Here is a 22,155-nt window from a genome sequence, read left to right on the forward strand (position 1 = left end):
AGGGGAAGGAGTAGCATGACAGTGAGAAGTGGAGAGATACCAACAGAAAAATCACTGGAAGGAAAGAAAACTAACTTTTGCAGCTGCTCTGAAACATTTTTGCTATGGCTGACAGGCAGCAGTAGTAAGTAGCAATGGCATGGATTATCTCTAACTATATTTTTCAGATAGTTTCTTCCCAACAACAATGTTCCCAGTAACATGTTTACATTAGTCTTCCAGCTTATGCACTGTAATAGCCTGTTTCTGGCCTGGGCCACTGCAGAAAACGATATACTGGCTATACAATTAACACACATTAGGCAGTGGGGAAACTGTTGCTGTTTAGTCTTCCAGTATTCCTAATACAGCAAAATTTCTCTCAATGCTGCATGCACCTCTCGCCACAGCGACCCTAATCATTAATGGAGGCCACTCTCTAGAACTTAAAAAGTTCAGTTAATCCCATCAGTGAATGTACAACCCAAAAAAAAAAAACAGTAAATATTGAAAGAATGCAAAAGGACAAACCGAACCGCTTTCAAGAAAATACACCTGCAATTCCTATGGTGGAGAAGACCTCCAGACACATGGAAGGCAGGAAGGGTAATAAGTGCACTCTGATGAAAGGTTTCCTCACAAAAATCAACCAATATTGCCAGCTCTGGATTTAGAGAAAATTGGCAGATGGTAATGCTTGGTGAAAGTATGTACAAAACTCCAGGTACCAGCTTCTGGGATGTCCCTGGTAGGGACTCCTCTGTGAACAGCTGTAGAGGTAGATGCAGCCCTGGTTGAGTGTTGTCTTACCCCCTGTGGGATAGGTTTTCCATGGTGCTTATAGCAAAAATAAATGCAATAGACTATCCATTTAGAAATTGTTTGCTTTGAAATGGCCTTTCCCTCTGCCCCTGCAGCAAATGCCACCAGCAGCTGTTTAGATATTACTTGGACAGGACTAAACCTCTCAGGAAATCTGAGTTATCTGTGCACATCTAAGGAATGCAGTATCCGTTTCCCTTTGTTCTGTGGATTAGAAAAGAAGGCTGGCAAATGAATGGACTGATTAAGAGCCACACTGGATACTACCTTGGGCATGGAAGGATTGGTCTTGAGGAACACCCTGTCCGCATGAAAGATGATTAAAGGCTCCACTGGCCATAAGGGCCTGTAATTCAGACACCCCTCTTGCTGAAGTGATTGCAAAAAGGAAGGCTGTTTTCCAAGAAAGGAACTTTAACTCTGCACTTGCAGCTGGCTCAAAAGGAGGTAGAGTAAAGTTTTCCAATACAAAGTTAATGTCACAGGCTGGAGTTGGGGCTCTACTGGGTTAAGTTTTTGGTCCCTCTGAGGAACTGCTTGAGCAGTGGAGAGAAGAGGGGTTGCTCTGTGTTGCAATGAGCTGAAATGGCAGAGGCATAAATGCATAAACTGAGATGCTTTCCAATGTAAGACAGAGCCATCCACTTCCCAAGCTTCTCTGTGGGGAGTTTCTTGTGCAGAATTTGTCCAATTGGTAGTTCTGAGGGGAGGCAAACAGGTCCATCTCTGGGGTCCATTTGTTTTTCAACATGTTTAATATCTTTGGTTCCAGTTTCCACTCGTGTGGGTCCATGAGATTTCTGCTTAGGTCTACCAGTGTATTTAGCTTTCCCGGCAGGAAATGAGCCTGTAGGTGCACTTGGTAGCTCAAGGCCATGTTCCAGAGAGCCATGGCTAGTCTGCAGAGAGGATATAAGTGGGTTTCTCCCTGCCTGATTTTGTACTGCATAACAGTGTTGTCAGTCTTTACCAATAACTGCCCTGGAAGTATGTTGTCCTTGAAGGCTGTCAGAGCATTCTGTACAGCTAACATTTCTTTTTGATTGATATGCAAGTGCATTTGACTTTGGTTCCATTTGCCCTGAATGCACCTCCCTGCCAAGTGAGCCCCCCCCCACACATAGTCTGATGAGCCTGTTAGGGTTTGGGCGGCAGGGGATAGAGTGAATGACTGTCCCTGGTTTTGGTGGCAGGCCTCTGCCCACCAAAGGAACTCTATCTGGAGACAAGGTATGATAGGAATCATTGATTCTAGATCCAAAGGATGTTGACACCATAGGCTTTTTAGATACCATTGTAGTTTCCTCATATGCAGTCTTGCATATGGAATTTGTAGAATGCAGGAGGCCATGAACCTCTGGGCTTGCAGCCTTTTCCTTGCAGATGAACCTTTTTTTGTGGCCAGTACTATGAAGTAGGATGTCAAATTAACTTGTTTCTCTAGTGTAATGTAGGCCATCTGAAAGCTGTATTCAAGCTTGCTCCCAGGAATACAATTTTTTTGACAGGGTACAAGACGTGATTTCTTTTCGTTTATGGTGTACCCCAGAGAAGTTAATTCCCTTACAAATGCAAGATGATTTAATAGTATGCCCTAGCTTTCTGCCTGAATTAGACAATTGTCCAGGTATGGGTATATTTGAATATTTCTTTGCCTGCAAAATGCAATGACTGGAGCTAGGCACTTTTTGAATACCCTGGGCACAATAGATAAGCCAAACGGCAGTGCAGAGAACTGACAGTGCATGTAACCTGCTTTGAAGCTTAGGTATCTTCTGCAAGATTCCCTTATGGGATGTGCAGGTAGGCTTCATTTAAATCCAGTGTTGCCAACCAGGCATCTTTGCCTAGCATAGGAAGCGGCTGATGAATTGTTAGCATCTTGAATTTTGGGATCACCGAAAATGTGTTTAGGATAGACAGGTCCAGGATAGGACGCCAGGAAATGTCTTTTCTGGGTACCAGAACAGTCACTAGTAGAAACCTTGTCCCCATTCTTCTGGGACAGGTTGAATAGCCTAATGCTTGACAACTTGCTTTTGAGCCCCTTGCCCACTGATTTTGGGGTAGGATCTGGACAACCGTTTGGGGTTGGTAAGGAGTGGAAGTTGAATCTGCTTCCTTGGAAACTATTTTAAACCCATTTGTCCTGGGTAATGAATCCCCAATTTTTTTACCTGCAGGGCAATCTTTCCCCCTAAAGGAATAGACAGTTGTGCAGGGCTTGGAAGGTTTAAAGTCAGAGACAGTTTACCATGGGGGGGGGGGTCTTACTACTCCCCGTTTGGAAGTGGGAACCCCCCACTGCTTAGGCCTGTGAGTACCTTGGGACTGAAAGATGGATGTTCTGCTGGTTGTGGGTTTGGAATGAGAAGGCCTGGAAGAGGCAGGAAAGGACCAATTCTTAGAGGGCCAATGCCTACTAAATCTGGGAGGCTGTACTTGCAGGAAATTTTAACAGTTTGCATAGATTTAGCTTTTTCCTCTATCTTTTTAAGTACTACTTCTGCTTTGTTGCCAAACAGGTGGTCTTAGTTTAAGGGAGCATCCATCAATTTAGCTTTAACATGATCTGGCAAAGATTGCTCCTTAAACCAATCATTTCTTCTAAGCACAGACCCAGTGATAGCAGCCCTGCAAGAAGCGTCTAATGAATCAAAACCACATTGCAAAGTATGTTTTCCAACTTGTTCAGCAGAATGCATTAAAATCCTGTAAATCTTTATTTTCAGCACAGTCAGGAATAATCCGTTTCTGTTTAAGCAGTCCAATAATATGCTGCTGCTACTTTAACATACAAAACTGGCAGTTTAAGGCCCTAATGACCAAGGCTGCAGAAGTGTATACCTTCTTATCCCATCTATCCAGCGCCCTGGAGTCTATCAGATGGGGTAAGATTTTTGGCAGTAGTAGCCTTAATGCCCTTTGGTCCCTGTGAAATACTCTCAGGATCCGCAGTAGGACTTTTATAAAGGAACTTGAGAGCCAGGAACCCTGTAATATCAGGTTTTCTGGGAGCAGGAGGTAGAGTCAGGGGCCAGGTTAAATTCCGAGAAGGCATCATCAACCGTGTCCAGTACAGGAAGGATGTCCAAAGGCCTGTGTTGGGGGCAGAAGAAATCCCTAAGCCTCTTTTTGGAGTCAGAGTAATCCTGGCTCTCCCAGCGAAAATGCCCAAGAGAGAAATCCTCTGGTGGGGAAGCAGAGGGAATGGAGTCCTCTGCATCAGAATCCGCATAGGTAGACCAGGGTAAATCCTGGTCAGAGGAAACAGAAATTTCAGAGTCCTGATCAGAAGAATCAGAAGGAAACTCAGTCCTGGGTCTCTTAGAGGGGGAAGGGTGGCTTCCTCTGATTAGAGTAATAAGGTCTTCAGCCATTTTTATTTGATTTTTAGGCATAGTGATCATGCAGCCTTGGCGGTTTTCTAGGCATGGATACAGTTTTAGGCCTTGAAGAAGGTGTTGGTTTAATATGCAAGTCAGTAGGCCTGAATACACCCTCAGAAGCCGGTGACTGCACAGCGGCTCTGGACCCATTCAAGATAGAAAACATCCGCAGGTTCCAGTATCGAAGCATCTCTCAGCATACCAGACTCAGAATGGGTCCCGGCTGAGGCCTGCAAATCTGAAGTAGTGGGTATCAGGGGCTGCAAAAGCGCCTCACCGAGTACCGGCGAACTGGCAACTAGCTTAACGGAAGTATCTGCGGCAGCTTTGGACCTATGCAGCCTGTCTATCTTTACGTTTTTTCAGAATCTCGTGTCTTACCAAAGGCATTTCTGGATAATTGAACAGAGTACTAAAATATTTAGATGCGAAAATGAACCAAAGATGAAAAGTGAGATGTTTGAATAAGGCACAAAACCAACAGCAAGAGACATCATGGTCTGGGGCCTAAGCAAGGAATGCAGTACGAATGAATCTGAGGTATTTGCTTTCCACAAGAAATACAATTTTCAACTTTTACTGACATCGGTTTACAGCAAGAAAGTTTCCCCAACGGGGTACTTGGCTGAGTACTTCAGATCTGAAACTCCAAAACGAAAATTTCAAGAGTCGGCCGACCAGCACTTGCTAACTGCTTCTCCTTCGGGCACCGCACGGCAAGAAAGACTGATGCAATGGCATCGGCTGCATGCTTTATACACCCCTGACTACTTGATGTCATGGAAGATGAGACAGCAACCGATGCAAGACCCAAGACTGATAAATCAGGCCGACTGAGGGCTACCTGCAAGCAGATAACCCAAATGTAATGACGGCAACAGTGAAACACCAAGAACACCCCCCCCCCCCATTGGGATCCAGGAGTACTATAATATAGAACAGTACAAGTGTTTTACAGAAATATGCAGAAGCCTGGATCCCACAGAACCATTCAGATTTCCTCAGTGTTGCAGTGGAGGATCTGCCTGCTAAAATGCATTAGTAACTGCATCTTTCATATTAGCCGTTGTGTCTTTCGGCTTTTCCCGGTTAGAGGTTGCCACAGCGGAACTCCGGTCGGCTGATTGCCAGCTGATTTTTACGTGCAGAGTTGCCAGCCTTAACGCACAACCTTCAACGAAGGTACGCCCATTCACACATGTCTCCACGCAGAAGACGCTCTAGCAGAGTCTCGAACCGATCAGAGTTTTACTGTGAGGACACAAACACTACCGCAGCACCACACCGGACAAAATGCTAGTGGTCTAGGTTCAGATAAGCCCATGAAGACACTATACCAGGCAAACTTGAGTGGAAACACCTAGCCTCTTATCTGAGGAAGCATCTGTTGCCCTTGTAAATGGGGATCTGAAAATAAGCACAACCATCTTGCATATAAAGGGTAACCCTCAGATGGAGGGAATACGAGTGGTAATAGAAACATGACTGGTAAGAGCTTGTAATATCACCATCATTAAATCTGGATCCTTGAAATGGATTTTGTGCCTCGTCAGGTCCAGGACTGGCCTCCACAGACCTACTTTTCTTTACGTCAGAAAGTCTTGCGTAGAACATAATACTGGGGTCCAGTTTTGAACACACTAAGGACTCCTATTTTTAAGAGCTCAAGGTGGGACAGACTACCTGCACCAGATTCCCTTGGGACAAGCAGGAGGCCTGATATTTCTGGCTTGCTGAGCAACTAGCTTATAACCCTTTTATATGCACCGCCCATTTCTCTTTTGTAATACTTCTCTAGTTTCTTTTGCACTGGATATCCTTTTTGTCATCTTTGCTGTGTATGGGGTGAAGGAGACTGGGTTAGAAGAAATTTCATACAGTCATGACTCTACGACTTTGCCCTCTAGTCTCTTCCATTTTCCCTTATACTGGCCCTTTTTACCCTTTGCTTGAAATGCCCTTTTCTTCCTTAGCAATGACAAAACTTCAGTATGGACGAGTGAAGTTGCTACTTCAATGCATATGTAGTCTGCAACCATTTTTTAAATCACTTCAATTGGATTTGCAAGCAGTACGTATTTATCCAGAGGTGCAGTGAAGACCTGAGCATTTACAACCTTTGGCAGAAATTGTAGCCATAGCCATGCATCTTCTGATCACCGATAGTAAATACATTAGATCCAGTTGGAGAGTTCATACCGAGCATCTCCTTTCATGTTAAATGGAAAGAAAATGGTAACCAGTTGCTTTTCAAGTTGCAACTACTGCACATACCTCAACTATATAGATTTTTGCAGAATATCCAGATGTTTCCCTCATTTTGGGTCAGTTTCTTAAAATTGTGGTTTTCTGACAAATTATTGGCAAATCATTGATGGCAAATGTCAAAACAGAGAATAATTACAGACATTTGAGTTCAAATTCACACCCTTCAGAAAAATCATGCCAATAAAACCATTCTACCAGTTTTCTAAGTTTATAAGAGCAATATTTAACAAGTGTCCCTATTTTGGGCATTTGCTGCCCCCCCCCCCATTGATAGCTTTGTCCAGACTTCTTGCTCTAAGAGGTTGAGAAGTATGCTGCACACCCTTGATGAAAGATCCTGTGGTGGCCTTTCAAATAAGACATATATAATTGTAAGTGTGTGTGCACGTGTATATATATATATATATATATATATATATATATATATACACACACACACATACACACACGCTATATATATTTATATACACACTAAATATATATATATCACGAAATACAGACATACAAATATGTATGTAGATATACAAATATATGTACAGATATATATAGATATATACATGTGCACATATATGTACAGATATGCATGTATAAATATATGCATATATACTCGGATTTTTTATATGTATACATATTATATATATATATATATATATATATATATATATATATATATATATATATATATATATATATAGACACTCCGAGAGAACTATACAGACATACAGAAAAACAAATACACACAAAATAAAGATATATATCTGGGGCAGTGCACACAGATATTCCAAGGACAAAAAATAAACAGTCAATCACAGGCAAAAAAATATGCTTCCTCTAGAAGATGTAAGTAGAAGAAAAATATATTTAAGGCTAGCTTCCTTTCTCCTGGAAGAAAAATATAATCCAAATCATAAGATGAACCAATGGATTGTATAGCCAGTCTTGCAACTTGTATTATGTAGTTAGTCAAGTCCATCACAAAAATGGACTAACAGTACACAAAACGAAAAGACAAAATTAAGGAACTACAACACAACATAAAAGATGGTAAAGTAACATTCAAATGTCATCAGTATGATCACTCTTGCGGATGACCAAGTGTAAAGCTACCTTCTTAAATGCCCATACTACACAAGTACCTAAAGCAAAAACAAACCATGGTAAGCAGATCTAATACTAATATAGCTAACACAAGATACTCACCAACCACAGGTTCAGTTCTCACTGGATTGCGCAGAAATTCAAAGATGGACTCTCTGTGATCCATACGGGGTTCTAACAAGGCTATAAGATAAATACATATATTAAGCGTGTACATAACTAATGCAAATGCTAGCAGAAAACTGGACATTTACAAAACAAGCTTCCACACAAGGTCCAACGCTGTGAATTGAAATCCCACACCAGTGAATCGAGGTTCTGAAATCGTATTCATTTACAATACATTGCTAGATTACCCCCATAACATGCAAAACTCACTAAAAGGCACATTATGGTTGCTACCACAGATATATGTTGTAGAATTTTCCCCCTTTTTTTCAAAATACCCCTCTCCTCCACTATGGTCCAAAACCTGCACAATACATTAATGATCCCTCTCAGTAAGATGCAATCTCAGAAGTAATCAGAACTTGTCAACGCATATCAGCAATAGGTATGCATGTGTCACTCAACCCAGCTGCTATCCCAGTATTACCCTTGTTGAAAAAAAAAAAAAAAAAAAAGCAATAAGCAACTAGCCGGTAACAAATCAGAACTTATTTTACGCTGAAAGGAAATGGATAGTAAACTGCTGCTGATCCTTACAGCACAAAACTGTCATTTTAACAATGAAGCTGCTTATGAAAACAATAAATATGCAGCCAAGCCAAACTTCGGTACGAAACTGGAATTGGAATCAACTGCTTAAGCTTTTGGTAAAATATGTTAAGATTATACTAAGCAAAACTATCCTCAGAGGAAAAGTTTGCATGAAGTCTACAAATTCTAACAGTATCAACTGTCTCAAGCTTCTCAAGACAGAAATTAACTACACAGAATTGACAAACTTGAAGAAACATCATACAGACTAAAGATGAAATACACCAGTAAGTGAAATGGACAGCAATTTAGGATCTATGCTAGAAAAATTATATTCAAAAGGTCTTGCACTTACTCTTGTCAAGGCAAAGGGATATTTAGTCAGTAATTTAGAAAAGGTCTGACAAATTAAAACTAGTTCAGTGGTAATACCGTAAGCTTCACAGCTCTAGCCTGTACATTTTTCATTCCTGAATGGGCCTTTTCTATATAACCCAGTTGCCTCCACTCCAGAATCTGCTGTTCAGTTATACTAAAGGATGCATCAACACTATATGTACTAATTACACTGTAAAACACGTGCATTTTTGGGAGGGGTCTTGTTGCAATTTAGCTATGAGCTGGCAGATACCACTCATACTGAATCGATCAGTTTTCTGGCTACTGGCAGGGAAATAAGAAATAAGTGTAAACCAGCACTGAACTATACTAGCACCCCCACCTCCACCAAATGGGGCAGACTTACAAAGGGCAACTGGAAAGCAGTGTTCTATGAGAGAAGCAGAGCAAGTGTCTACAGTGTTGTCCTCTGCATCAGGCCTTTTTCTGGGATGGAGGGAGGAAAGGTCAATGGAAATGAAGACTGACAACTCAGAACGTTATGGCAAAAATAACCGATAACTTCATTTCATTAACCTGTGGGACAGTCTCCAGCTACAGTAAACTAATTGGAACTCAAGCAACCAGAAAAAAAATTGAAGAAATACAGTACAACTGTCAATGGTTGCACTTTGTCTCCCCCCGCAGAAACATACCTTACGTTTTTAAGAGTTTGAGTTTTAAAAAAAAGATAATAAATTCCCTCTCCCCAACCCAAGAACAAGTTAAACCAAACAAATAGTAGAGGGTACAGTATTAGTTAGGCCCATCTTTAACTCTCAAGCAACCAGAAACGAGTTATCCAGCATATCAAGTCCCCATGGGTGCCAGCTAACCAATAGTTGATTTTACAAAGATCCAGGGGGGGAGGGGGGCATCATGGAAAGATATTCCGCAGAAAGTACAGTTGTGTATATCTACCATAAATGTAGATGTTAGAGTGTCTTCACTGTTGCAGTCAACTAGGGTACTCCTGCCGGCAGGCAGCCCGAGGTCGGCCAGAATATCAAAGTCTGGGTCCGGCGTCGGCTGTTTCAGCTAGAACCCTGACGTCAGAGCGCATGGGTATAAAGCTAATAGACTCCATCTTCTCCAGCCTTTCTTGCCCCTGATGTCAGAAGCCCGCATAAAACCAAAAGGTGTCCCAAGGGAAACACAAATACACCAGAAAGGTAGTGGAAAGGAAAACACAGTAAGCAAATAGAAACAAGAGGGGTCTGGAGGGAGGGAAACACCGACTGCAACAGTGAAGACACTAACATCTACATTTATGGTAGGTATAGACAACTGTACTATGTTCTTCATGTTTCACTGTTGCAGTCATAACTGTAGGGTAGAATCCCAAAGCTGAGAGTATGGGAGGTTATGAAGTAGGAGCAGCTAGAAGACCCTGCAAGACAGCAGAGGCAAAGCCTTCCCTAGACTTAGAGTACAAAGGGAGGTTATAGTGTTTGGAAAAAGTATGCACCGAGCTCCAAGTGGCAGCCTCCAGAATGTCCTTGGTAGGACCTCCTCTGAGAAAGGCTGCTGAAGTGGCAGCTGCTCTAGTAGAATGAGTCCTGACGGTACCTGGAATCTGTTTTCCATAAAGAGTAACAATATTTTATTCCATGAGCAATCCATTTGGAAATAGTTTGCTTAGAAATGGCTTTACTCAGAACTGGAAGCAAAAGAAATAAGCAATTGATCTGATTTTCTGAAACTTTAGTTTTGTCCAGGTAAAAACGTAGTTGCCTGTGTACGTCTAATGAATGCAAAATCCTTTCCCCCCTATTTTGGGGTTTTGGAAAAAAGGTAGGAAAGTGAATAGTCTGATTTAGAGCCACTCTAGAAACTACCTTGGGCATAAATGTAGGATTGGTCCTCAAGGAAACTCTGTCCTGATGGAAGATGAGGTATGGTTCCACGGCCATGAGGGCTTGTAACTCAGACACTCTTCTGGCAGAAGTCAAGGCCAACAAGATAGCTGTCTTCCAGGATAAAAAACTTAATGTCCGCAGAGGCAGCAGGCTCAAAAGGAGGAAAAGTAAGCTTTTCCAAGACATAGTTGAGATCCCAAGGAGGGACAGGAGGAGTTCTAGGAAGTTTTAAATTCTTAGCTTCTCTCAGAAATTGTCTGACCAACTGGTGGGAAAAAATGGGAGGATCACAATTGAAATGTGCCGAAATAGCAGAAGCATGAATTTTAATGGAAGAAAATGAAAGACCTTTAATCAAAAGGTCTGAGAGATAAAGTAAAATAGATGAGATATCAGGTATTAAAGGATCAGAGCTACGATCCTGCATCCAAATACAAAATCTTTTCCATTTAGAAGCATAAGATTCCCTTGTACTAGGACACCTAGCTTCCAAAAGAACATCCAAAACTAGTTTAGGAAGAGAAGAAATCAATTGCCTTTGATGAGCCAAGCAGAGAGTCTTGGTTTGAGAGTGAAATACCTGACCCCGATGCTGGGACAGTAGAGAATGGGTCAGAGGAAGACTCCAAGGAGGTACCAAGGAAAGGTGCAGAAGAGTAGGGTACCAAAACTGACGAGGCCAATTCGGAGCCATCAAAATGATCAGACTGGGTTTGTCTAGCTTTATCTTTAGCAATACCCAAGGCAGAAGAGGAAGAGGTGGGAAGGCGTGTCCCGAAAGATTCCTCCAGCTGAAGGACAGGGCATCCACTTTCCAAGCTGTCTTGTGGAAGGACCTGGTGCAAAAGAGAAGCAACTGATGGTTGAGATGAGATGCAAGCAGATCTGAGGACAGCCCCAAACTGCAGTTATCTTGCTGAACAAGTTGGGGTCCAACATCCATTCGTGAGGATCCAAAATGTTTCTGCTTAGGCTGTCTGCTAAGAGATTTTGTTTTCCTGGAATGAACTGTGCCTGAAGATCCAGATTCAAATTTAGGGCTGTATCCCATAAGGTCATGGCAACTCTGCAAAGGGGGTAAGAGTGAGAGCCCCCTTGCTTGTTTATGTACCACATGACTGTGGTATTGTCTGTTCGAATTAGCAGAGGTCCTGGCTTCAAGAGAGTCTGGAAAGCTAGAAGAGCATTTTGGACTGCTAACATTTCTTTCAAGTTGATGTGCCATAGAAGGTGTTTGTCCAAGAACCCCGTTGGCATTTGTCTAGAAAATGAGCTCCTCATGCATAATCCGAGGCGTCCGTGGTTATGATCTGAGTAGGTTGAGGCAGACGAAAGGGCTTGCCTTCGTTCAAAACACACGCCCTGGACCACCAAAGGAATTCCTTCCGGAGGCAGGGAATCAGTGGAATCATTGTATCCAGACTGTGGCAATGTTGAGACCACACACTCTTTAGGTACCACTGAAGTTTCCTCATGTGAAGCCTCGCATTTGGAATCAACAGGATGCAAGAGGCCATGTAGCCCAGAGCCTGCAGGAATTTCCTTGCAGTGAGCTGAGTTAATGCTGCCAAGGTCTTGAAGATTGAAGCCAGCTGCAACTTTCTGGAGTGAGGAAGGCCTTCTGTAAACTTGTGTCCAAAAGAGCTCCCAAGAAGATCATTCGTTGAGAAGGAATCAAATGTGACTGTGTTCACTGAGAATCCCAGTAGTAGGAGAAGACGTTGAACAAAATGCATATGTTGAAGTATAAGATCTTTGCTGTCTGCCTGAATTAGACAGTCGTCCAGATAGGGGTAAATCTGAATCCCCTGAAGTCTGCAGTAAGCTACTACTGGAGCCAGGCATTTGGTAAAGACTCTGGGCGCAGTAGATAAGCCAAATGGCAGTACAGAGAATTGGAAGTGTCTCGAGCCTGCCTTGAATCTGAGGTACTTTCTGCAATGTTGCCTTATGGGGACGTGTAAGTAAGCCTCTTAAGTCCAATGTTACCATCCAAGCATCTCGTGAGAGCATTGGAAGAAGTGTAAGCATCTTGAATTTTGGAATTTCCAAAAAGGTGTTTAATATTGAGAGGTCCAGAATAGGTCTCCAGGAGTTTTGTTTTCTTGGGACCAGGAAAAGTCGAGTAAAAACCTTTCCCCACCTCCCGAGGTGGAACAGGTTCTATGGCTCTTAAGACTAAAAGCGTCCACTTGATTTAAGGTCTCTGTCCATTGATGTTTTGGCAGATCTGGCCAGCCGGAAGGCCTTGGCAGAGTAGGAAAGTGGAATCTGTAACCTTTCAAAATCACGTCTAACACCCATTTGTCCTGGGTAATGAGTCCAATTTTGGTAAAAAAGAGAAAGTTTTCCTCTGAGAGGGGCATCCAGGGAAGGAGGACCTGAAGCCCAACAGAGGGAGTCATCGAGTCTGCTTTCTTTGGGTTTGAGATCGGTCTTCTCCCCTTCTCGGTGAAGCAGTCCACTGTCTAGATCTGTAAGAGGCCTGAGCCTGCGCCTGACCTCTGGAGCGTCTAATATCTTCCCCTTTGAGGCCTGTCAGAGGTGGGAAAAGACCAATTTTTGGAGGGCCAATTTCTGGAAAATCTAGGTGGCTGAACTTGCAAGAAATCTTTTACAGTCTGCATAGACTTGGCTTTTTCTTCCATCTTTTTAATAACCTCCTCAGCCTTAGACCCAAATAAGACATCATGCTGAACAGGGGCATCTAGCAGTTTTGCCTTAACTTGTTCAGGTAGATTCTGCTCACGAAGCCAAGCATGTCTCCTGATAACAGTACCAGAGGCAGCCGCCCTGGAAGAAGCCTCTAAGGTATCAAAACCACAATGTAAACTATGTTTGCTAACTTGTTCAGTGGCATGCAACACATCCTGTAATTCCTTGTCCTCAGCACATGCAGGAAAAGTAGAAATCCTTTGTTTTAAAACAGATAAAAAAAACTGTTGATACTTAAACATGTGAAACTGGCAATTTAAGGCTCTAATAGAAAGGGTAGCTGAAGTATAAACCTTTTTGCCCCACCTGTCCAAGGCACGAGAAACCTTTTCAGAGGGGATAGGATTCTTAGAGGAGGCGGCCTTAGCAGCCTTGGAACCCTGCAAAATAGTTTCAGGATCAGCAGAAGGGTTCTTGAATAAGAATTGATGAGAATCAGGGACCCTGTAAAATCTATCAGGCTTAGAAGGAGCAGGCGGCATGGAATCAGGATTCAAGTTAGCTTCAGAGAAGGCATCATCCACAATGTCAAGTACAGGAGGAATAGCTAAAGTTCTGTGCTGAGGGAGAACGAATTCCCAGAGTCTCTTTTTGGAAGCAGAATAATCCTGACCTTCCCAATGAAAATGCTCCCTCATCTCATGCAAGGTTTCCCCCAAAAGAGAAATCTTCAGGGGGGGGAGGCAGAGGGAACAGAATCCTCTGCATCCGAATCCTCATAAGGAGGAAAGGAGTAATCTTGATCAGAGGAAGAAAAAGATACAGAAGCCTGATCAGAGGAATCATAAGGGATATCCCGTCTAGGCCTTTTCTCAGGAGGGTGAGAGCCCCTAATCATGGTTAATAAATCCTCAGCCATCCGAAGTAATTGTTTCTGAGTCATAGGGGCTGAATCTGAAGAAGCTTGAGCAGAAAGTCTTGATTTAACAGGAGTTTTTGACTTGGCTTTTGTCTTTGTGGAGATAGTGTGAAGGCCTGAAGACCCCCTCAGAAGCCGGTACCTGCAGAGCGGCTCTGGACCCATCTGAAGGAGCGACGTCCGAAGGTCCTGCAGCAGACAAATTATTAGGCCTATTTGGCTCACCATGTGAGTCCGTGTCGGCCATCGGTTCCAAAGTGGCGGACGACAGGGGCTGCAAAAGCGCCTCACTGACTACCGCCGAACCCGAAGCTGGCTCCGGCTGCAAAGTATCCTGTTTGGACCTCGGAGGCCTGTCCTTGTCTTTGCGCTTATTCTGTAATCCGGTAGTCGGTAAAGTATCCAACGACATTCTATAATTAAATCGTCTACCGAAGTAATTCAAGGCCCAATCGTACCTACGCTTAATGCGAGAATTAAACCTGGCACAGAACAGACAACAAGAAACGTTGTGGTCAGGGCCTAAGCAAGGTAGACAGTAAGAGTGGAAATCTTTGAGGTATTTGTTTTCCACACGATACACAATTAACTTTTTCTGACATCGGAGGAGCAAGAAAAAGGTTTCCCCAACGGGGTACTTAGCTTTGAGAAGAGAAGTAGAAAACTTCGGACCGACGACAATCACACCACGTTGTCTTGAAAACGCCAACCAACAACTAGCGAACTGCTTTGCACCGCACGGCAAGAAAGACTGGAGAAGATGGCGTCTGCTGTCAGCTTTATACCCATGCGCTCTGACGTCAGGGTTCTAGCTGAAACAGCTGACGCCGGATCCAGACTTTGATATTCTGGCCGACCTCGGGCTGCCTGCCGGCAGGAGTACCCTACAGTTATGACTGCAACAGTGAAACACGAAGAACATCAGCAGAACCAAAAACACTTCCACTCCTTGATATAAGACATCCAATTTGTAATGCATAAATGTACAGGGGTTAGACCAAGTAGGTGCAGTGCAAATATTCTCAACTGAGACCAAATCCATGAGAAGTAGCCATAGACCTTGTGGAGTAGGCCTTTACCGGTCCTAAGGGAATATTTTTGGAAAAATAAGTCTTTCAACCATCTGACTAGTGAGATTTTGGTAACAGATCTACCTCTTTCTGCAACTGAAAAGGATACGAACAATTGATCAGCCTTCCTAAAGGCCTTGATGTAAATAAAACAGTCTATGATCATGAAGCAAATGGAGAACATTCACCTTTGTTTTGATAACTGGAAATTTGGATTAATGTTCCCTTCCTTACCCTCCATGGGTAAAAAAGGGTTGGTGAACAAGGTAACTGACAAAGTACAAAAATTTTAACAAATGCCTTGAAGTTCAGATACTTTTCTTGCAAGTGTGACAGCTACTAGAAAGTTTTCAAAAAAAGGAATATGAAATCTACAGCAGCTGCAGGCTCAAAAGGCAGGTGGACCGAAGCTTGCAAAATCATCGCTGGATCCCACAGTGGATTATGATCTTTCAGGAGGCTGGAGCAGGAAAATGTCCACAAGAAAAGCTTTACAAAGCTTGGAAGATGCAATGTACAAGGAATCAAAGCAAATGTGAAAATTGGATATGACTGCTAAAGTACAGTTTTGTACCTACCACAAAATGTAGATGTTAAAGTGTATACACTGCTGCAGTCATTACACTTGGGTTATCCTGCTGTCAGGCGGTCCCGCAGTCGGCCCGAGTTCCAAAGTCTTGGTCTGGCGTCGGTTGCTGTCACTTCTTCCCTGACGTCAGTGTGCCAGGGGTATACAAGATGCAACCGATGCCATTTTCTAAAGTTTTTCTTGCCCCAGATGTTAGGTGCACCCAAAAAGGTAGGCAATGTAAATTGCTAATAAAACATACATAAGAAAAGCAAACAAATACTTAGCTACCAGCAAATACCCCCAGAAGTAGCAAAGGGTAGAATACTAGAGTAAGTGCCAAGTAAGAGGGGAAGGAGGGAGGGTAACCTGGACTGCAGCAGTGTACACACTCTAACATCTACATTTATGGTAGGTACAAAACTGTACTATGTTCATCTTATTACACTTCTGTAATCATCATACATGGGTAGAATCCCAAAGCTGAGGTAGGGTGGCTGGTTCTATAAGGCATTAGGGGTGGCTATAAGGCCCTGCAGAACTGCAGTGACAAAGCCAGCTCTGGATTTAGAGTAAAGAGGCAGATGATGCTTGGTGAAGGTATGTACAGAACTCCAAGTTGCTGCTTCCAAAATGTCCTTGGTAGGAACTCCTCTAAGGAAAGCAGCTGAAGTGGCTCTTGCCCTGGTGGAATGAGACCTAATGCTGTTAGGTGCAGTTTTCCCATGGTGTGTATAGCAGAAACGTATACAATGCCCTATCCATTTTGAGATGGTCTGTTTTGAAATGGCTTTTCCCTGTGTTCCTGCAGCATATGCTACAAATAATTGCTCAGTTTTCCTGAAAGCTTTTGTTTTGTCCAAGTAGAAGCGCAACTGCCTGTGTGTCCAAGGAATGCAGTAGTCTTCCCTTTATTCTGTGGATCTGGATAAAAAGTTGGCAAGTGAATAGTTTGGTTTACAGACACACTTGATACCACCTTTGGCATAAAAGTAGGGTTTGTTCTTAAAAACACCCTGTCTTGGTGGAAAATGGAGGGTTCCACTGCCATTAGTGCCTGTAATTCTGAAACTCAAGCTGAGGTTGCCAGGAGCAGCGCAGTTTTCCAAGAGACATATTTTAGGTCTTCTGAGTTAGCTGGCTCAAACGAAGGTAAAGTTAATTTTTCCAAGACGAAGTTGAGGTCCCAAGTTGGAGTTGGTGCTCTACGGGGCAGTCTAATGTTATTAGCCCCTCTGAGGTACTGTTTTAGCAAAGGATGAGAAAAAATGGTGGATCTGTGTTGTAATGAGCAGAGATGGCACAGCCATGGATCTTAATGGATGAAGAGGAGAGGCCTTTGTCCAGCATCAGTCAAGTATTGTAGTATCTGAGGAATGTTTGGGACAAGAGGGTCAAGGCTGTGAGCCTGGTTCCAGGCACAGAATCTCTTCCATTTATCCGAATAGGCTTTCCTGGTGCTAGGCCTTCATAATGACATCCATAACAGCTTTGGAGAGAGGCATTGTTTGCTTGACTAAGGAATCTGCCATGCAGCCAGGCAAAGTCTTGAGCTGGCCGTGAAATAACGGATTGTTTTGCAGAGTAAGAAGTTGAGCTTTGAGGCAAAATCCATGGTGGTCCTTGTGCTAAGTTCTTTAAGATTGGGTACCAGTGCTGGCGTGGCCAGTCTGGGGCAATCAGGATCATCTTTGGCCTTTCTTGCCTGGCTTTTATGAGTACCTTTGAAAGGAGAGGTATTTATGGGAAGGCGTACACTTGTAGGTTTTTCCAGCTGAATGAGAGGGCATCCACTTTCCATGCTTGTGGGTGGTAAGTCCTTGTGCAGAATTTTTGTAGCTGGCAATTCATTGGGTATGCGAACAGATGTCTGGGCTCCACCATTTCTGTGTTATCATCCTGAACATTTGTGGATTTAATTTCCACTCGTGCGGATCCATGATGTTTCTGCTTAAGTAGTCTGCCAGTGTGTTCTTGTTTCCTGGCAGGAATTGTGCTTGCAGATTAACATGATAGGTTATAGCTGTGTTCCACAAGGTAATGGCTAGTCTGCAGAGGAGATATGAATGAGGACCCCCTTGATTGTTTATGTACAACTGTGGTGTGGTCCATCTTTAGTAGTAGTTGTCCTGGATGCAGAAGGTCCTTGAAAGCTATAAGGGCATTTTGTACAGCCAGCATCTTTTTGACTGATGCGAAGATGCATTTGTTCTGCAGGCCACTTGCCATGAATACATTTTCCTGCCATGTGTGCTCCCCAGGCGTAATCCGAAGCATCTGTTGTCAGCATTTGCCTGGCTGTGGGTTGAGTGAAAGGCTGTCCCTTGTTGAGGTGACAGGCTTGAGCCCACCATCGAAACTCCTGTTGAAGGCAAGGAATAAGTGGTATTACTGTTTCCAAACTGACAGTGTTGAGACCAGACACTCTTTAGGTACCACTGCAGTTTCCTCATATGCAGTTTGGCATATGGAATTAGTAGTATGCAAGATGCCATGTAACCCAAGGCCTGCAGAATTTTTCTTGCAGGGAGTTGGGCTTTTGTTGCCATCAATTGGAAATAAGAGTCAGTTGTCCTTGCTTGTCTGGCGTGAGATATGCCATCTGGGCTGTTGTATTTAAGGAATACTATCTCTTGTGAGGGCACTAGCTTTGATTTATTTTCGATTACTGTGTACCCTAGGCAAATTAGCAGTCTTTTTACAAACACCAGATGCTTTAGAAGAAAGTCTTTGCTCAATGCTTGAATAAGGCAGTCGTTCAAGTATGGGTAAATTTGAATTCCTTTTTGTCTGCAAAATGCAATTACTGGTGCCAGGCATTTTGTAAAGACCCTGGGCGCAGTAGATAAGTCAAAGGGCAGTGCAGAGAATTGGTAATGCATTGAACCTGCTAAGAATCTGTGGTATCTTCTGCAATTTTGTCTGACAGGGACATGCAGGTATGCCTCCTTGAGGTCCAAAGTTACGAGCCAAGCTTTCTTGCCCAACATGGGAAGAAGCTGCTGTAGTGTCAACATTTTGAATTTCGGAACATCCAGGCAAGTATTTAGAGAAGAAAGATCCAGAATGGGCCTCCACGCTTTGTCCTTTCTGGGAACCAGAAAGAGTCTAGAGTAAAATCCTTGTCCTTGCTCCTGTGATGGTACCTTTTGAATAGCTCTGTCTATGAGTGCTGTAATTTGTCTTTGAGCCTCTGCCCATTGATTTGGTGGCAGATTTGGCATTCCTTTTAACCTTGGCAGAGTGTGAAAGGGGAACCTGTAACCTTGAGACAATACTGAGAACCCATTTGTCTGTGCTGATCATTTGCCAGTTGTGACTGAAAAGTGCCAGTTTCCCCCCCCAAGGGGGCTGCCAAGAGAGATGTTTGGCAGCTGTAGTGGGAAGTCATTGGGGTTGTTTTTTTATAAGGTTGAGGCCTGTCTTCCCCTATTTGGGTTGAAGCACCCCATTGTCAAGGCCTGTAGGTACCTTGTGGTTGACCTCTGCATCTGCCCCTTTGGGGTCTGTCTGAAAAGTACAGTTTTGTACCTACCATAAATGTAGATGTTAGAGTGCTCATGCAGCTGCAGTCATTACAGATGGGTTATCCTGCTGTCAGGCAGGTCCTCGGTCGGCTGAAATCAAAGTCTAGGTTCAGCGTCGGTTGTCGTCGCTTCTTCCCGGACGTCAGTGCGGCAGGGGTATAAAAGAGGCAGCAGACGCCATTTTCTTCATTTTTTCTTGCCCCAGATGTCAGGTGCCCCCAGAAGGAAGGCAAAACATTATGCAAACATGCAATGTAGATAAATAAAAAACAGTAGTTGCAAGCAAATACACCATAAAAGAATACCCCAAATAGGTTGCATGATAAAGGTGTTTGTCATAAGGCCTGTCCTAAGAGGGGACAGAGGGAGGGTAACCTGGACTGCAGCTGTATGAGCACTAGAACATCTACATTTATGGTAGGTACAAAACTGTACTATGTTCATCGTGCATACAGCTGCAGTCATTACAGATGGGTAGAATCCCAAAGCTAAGTAAGGGTGGTAGGCACTAAGTGGAACTAGGAGGGGCAAGGATGCCCTGCAGGACTGCTGTGGCAAAGCCCGCTCTAGATTTTAAATATAGTGGAAGGTGGTAGTGCTTGGAGAAAGTGCACTGAACTCCAAGTAGCTGCTTCCAAAATGTCCTTGGTAGGAACCCCCCCTGAGGAAAGCTGCTGAGGTAGCTGTGGCCCTGGTGGAGTGGGATCCAATGTATACAGGCACAGATTTTCCATGAAACGAACAAAAGCGTATGCAGTGGGCTATCCATTTTGAAATTGTCAGTTTGGAAATAGCCTTTCCTTGAGCACCTGTAGCATAGGACACAAAGAGCTGCTTAGATTTCCTGAATGGCTTTGTTCTGTCCAAGTAATAACGAAGTTGTCTGTGAATGTCCAAGAAATGTAGTAGTCTCTCCCCTTTGTTCTGTGGATTTGGATAAAAGGTAGGTAAGTGGATAGTCTGATTCAAAGCTATACTGGATGCTACCTTTGGCATGAAGGTAGGGTTGGTTTGTAAAGAAACTGTCTTGATGGAAAATGATGAATGGTTGCATAGCCATGAGGGCCTGTAGTTCCAAAACCCTGTGTGCTGAGGCGACAGCCAGAAGGAAGGCTGTTTTCCATGACAAGTATTGTAGCTCTGTTGAAGAAGCCTGCTCAAAGGGAGGCAGGGTCAGCTTTTCCAATACGAAGTGGAGGTCCCAAGCACTGGTGGTTTCCTTGGGGGTTTTATATTTTTTGCCCCTCTGAGGAACTGCCTTAATAGAGGATGTGAGAATAAAGGAGGATATGTGTTGTATTGTGCAGAAATGGCTGAAGCGTGGAGCTTGGAGAAGGAAAGGCCACTGTTTAACATCTCAGCTAGGTACTGTAAAATTTGAGGTATATTTATTACCCAAGGATTCTGGCCCTTTTCTTGATTCCAGGAACGAAATCGTTTCCATTTGGCAGAGTAGGTTTTTCTAGTAGAGGGTCTTCTGGCCTCCAAGATGACATCCTGCACCTCCTTGGAGAGAAGAGTCTGTTGGGAATTTAAGGTATTCTCCATGCAGCTAGACTTAGGGTTTTGAGCTGGCTGTGAAGGGTTTTGTAGTTGTGCTGGGACAACAGAAGAGGGACTAGAGGTAGGATCCATGGTGGGGAGTGTCAGGCTCTTTAGGAGAGGATACCAGTGTTGTCGTGGCCAGTCTGGAGCAATGAGAATCATTTGTGGCCTTTCTGCTCTGGCTTTTAATAGAACTTTGGTCAGTAGAGGAAGAGGCGGGAAGGCATAGATAAGTCAATGTTGTCCAATTGAAAAAGAGTGCGTCCACTTTCCAGGCCTGTGGATGATCGGTCCTTGAACAAAGTTTTTTCAACTGGTAATTTCTGTGGGTAGCAAATAGATCCATGTCTGGCTGCCCCCATGCCGGAGTTATCTTTGAGAAAACTTGAGGATACAACTTCCATTCGTGTGGGTCTGTCATATTTCTGCTAGAGTCGTCCGCCAGTGTGTTTTCCTTCCCTGGCAGGAATTGTGCCTGTAGTTGAATTTGCAATTCCAGTGCTGTTCCATAGGGTCATGGCTTGCCTGCACAGGGAGTAGGAATGAGTTCCCCCCTGTTTGTTTATGTACCACATGACTGTGGTGTTGTCTGTCCTTATCAATAGCTGGCCTGGATGCAGTAGGTCTTTGAAGGTCATAAGAGCATTTTGCACGGCTAGCATCTCCTTTTGGTTGATGTGTAGGTGCTTCTCTTTTTGGGACCATCTTCCCTGAATGAAATGATCTGCCATGTGTGCTCCCCAGGCGTAGTCTGAGGCGCCTGATTTGAGTTGCTTGAGGTACACACAGAAAGGGAGACCTGTGTTTCTTTGGCATGCTTGAGCCCACCACAAAAATTCTTTTTTGAAGGCATGGAATGAGTGGTATAATTGTTTCCAAGCTGTGGCTGTGTTGAGACCATAAGTTTTTTAGGTACCATTGTAGTTACCTCATATGCAGCTTTGCACATGGTATTAGTAGGACGCAAGATGCCATGAATCCCAGAGCCTGCAGGACTTTCCTTGTAGTTAGTCTGGTGAAAGTTGCCATTTTGTTGAAGTATTGAGACAGTTGCCCTTGTTTGTCTGGCGTGAGGCAGGCCATCTGGGTGGTTGTATTTAAGCTGGCACCCTGGAAAATTATCTGTTGATAAGGTATTAATTTTGATTTTTGTTCACTGTGTATCCCAGGTAGTTTAACAGTTTTATTACAAACACCAGATGCTGCAATAGAATGTCCTTGCTGACCGCTTGGATCAGGCAGTCATCCAGATACGGGTAGATTTGTATTCCTTGTCTGCAGAAGGCAATTACTGATGCCAGGCATTTCGTAAACCCTCTGGGCGCAGTAGATAAGCCAAAGGGCAATGCAGAGAATTGGCAATGGGTTGAACCTGCAAG

At 43.6% G+C, this 22,155-nt stretch overlaps 1 protein-coding gene across 1 annotated transcript in view; it reads right to left on the minus strand.

The window, feature by feature from the left end:
* The window catches only part of LOC122796295, a gene marked incomplete in the record, with an annotated part of 1,783,369 nt that overhangs the window by 1,405,593 nt on the left and 355,621 nt on the right, over positions 1-22,155 (minus strand). Inside the window, 1 exon segment of the mRNA XM_044064662.1 lies at positions 7,659-7,739. Within this exon segment, the coding sequence (XP_043920597.1) occupies positions 7,659-7,739 (81 nt within the window).

Source organism: Protopterus annectens, chromosome 3.part0 (genome assembly GCF_019279795.1).
Source record: "Protopterus annectens isolate FY-2018-M chromosome 3.part0, PAN1.0, whole genome shotgun sequence".
Lineage (NCBI taxonomy): Eukaryota > Metazoa > Chordata > Ceratodontiformes > Protopteridae > Protopterus > Protopterus annectens.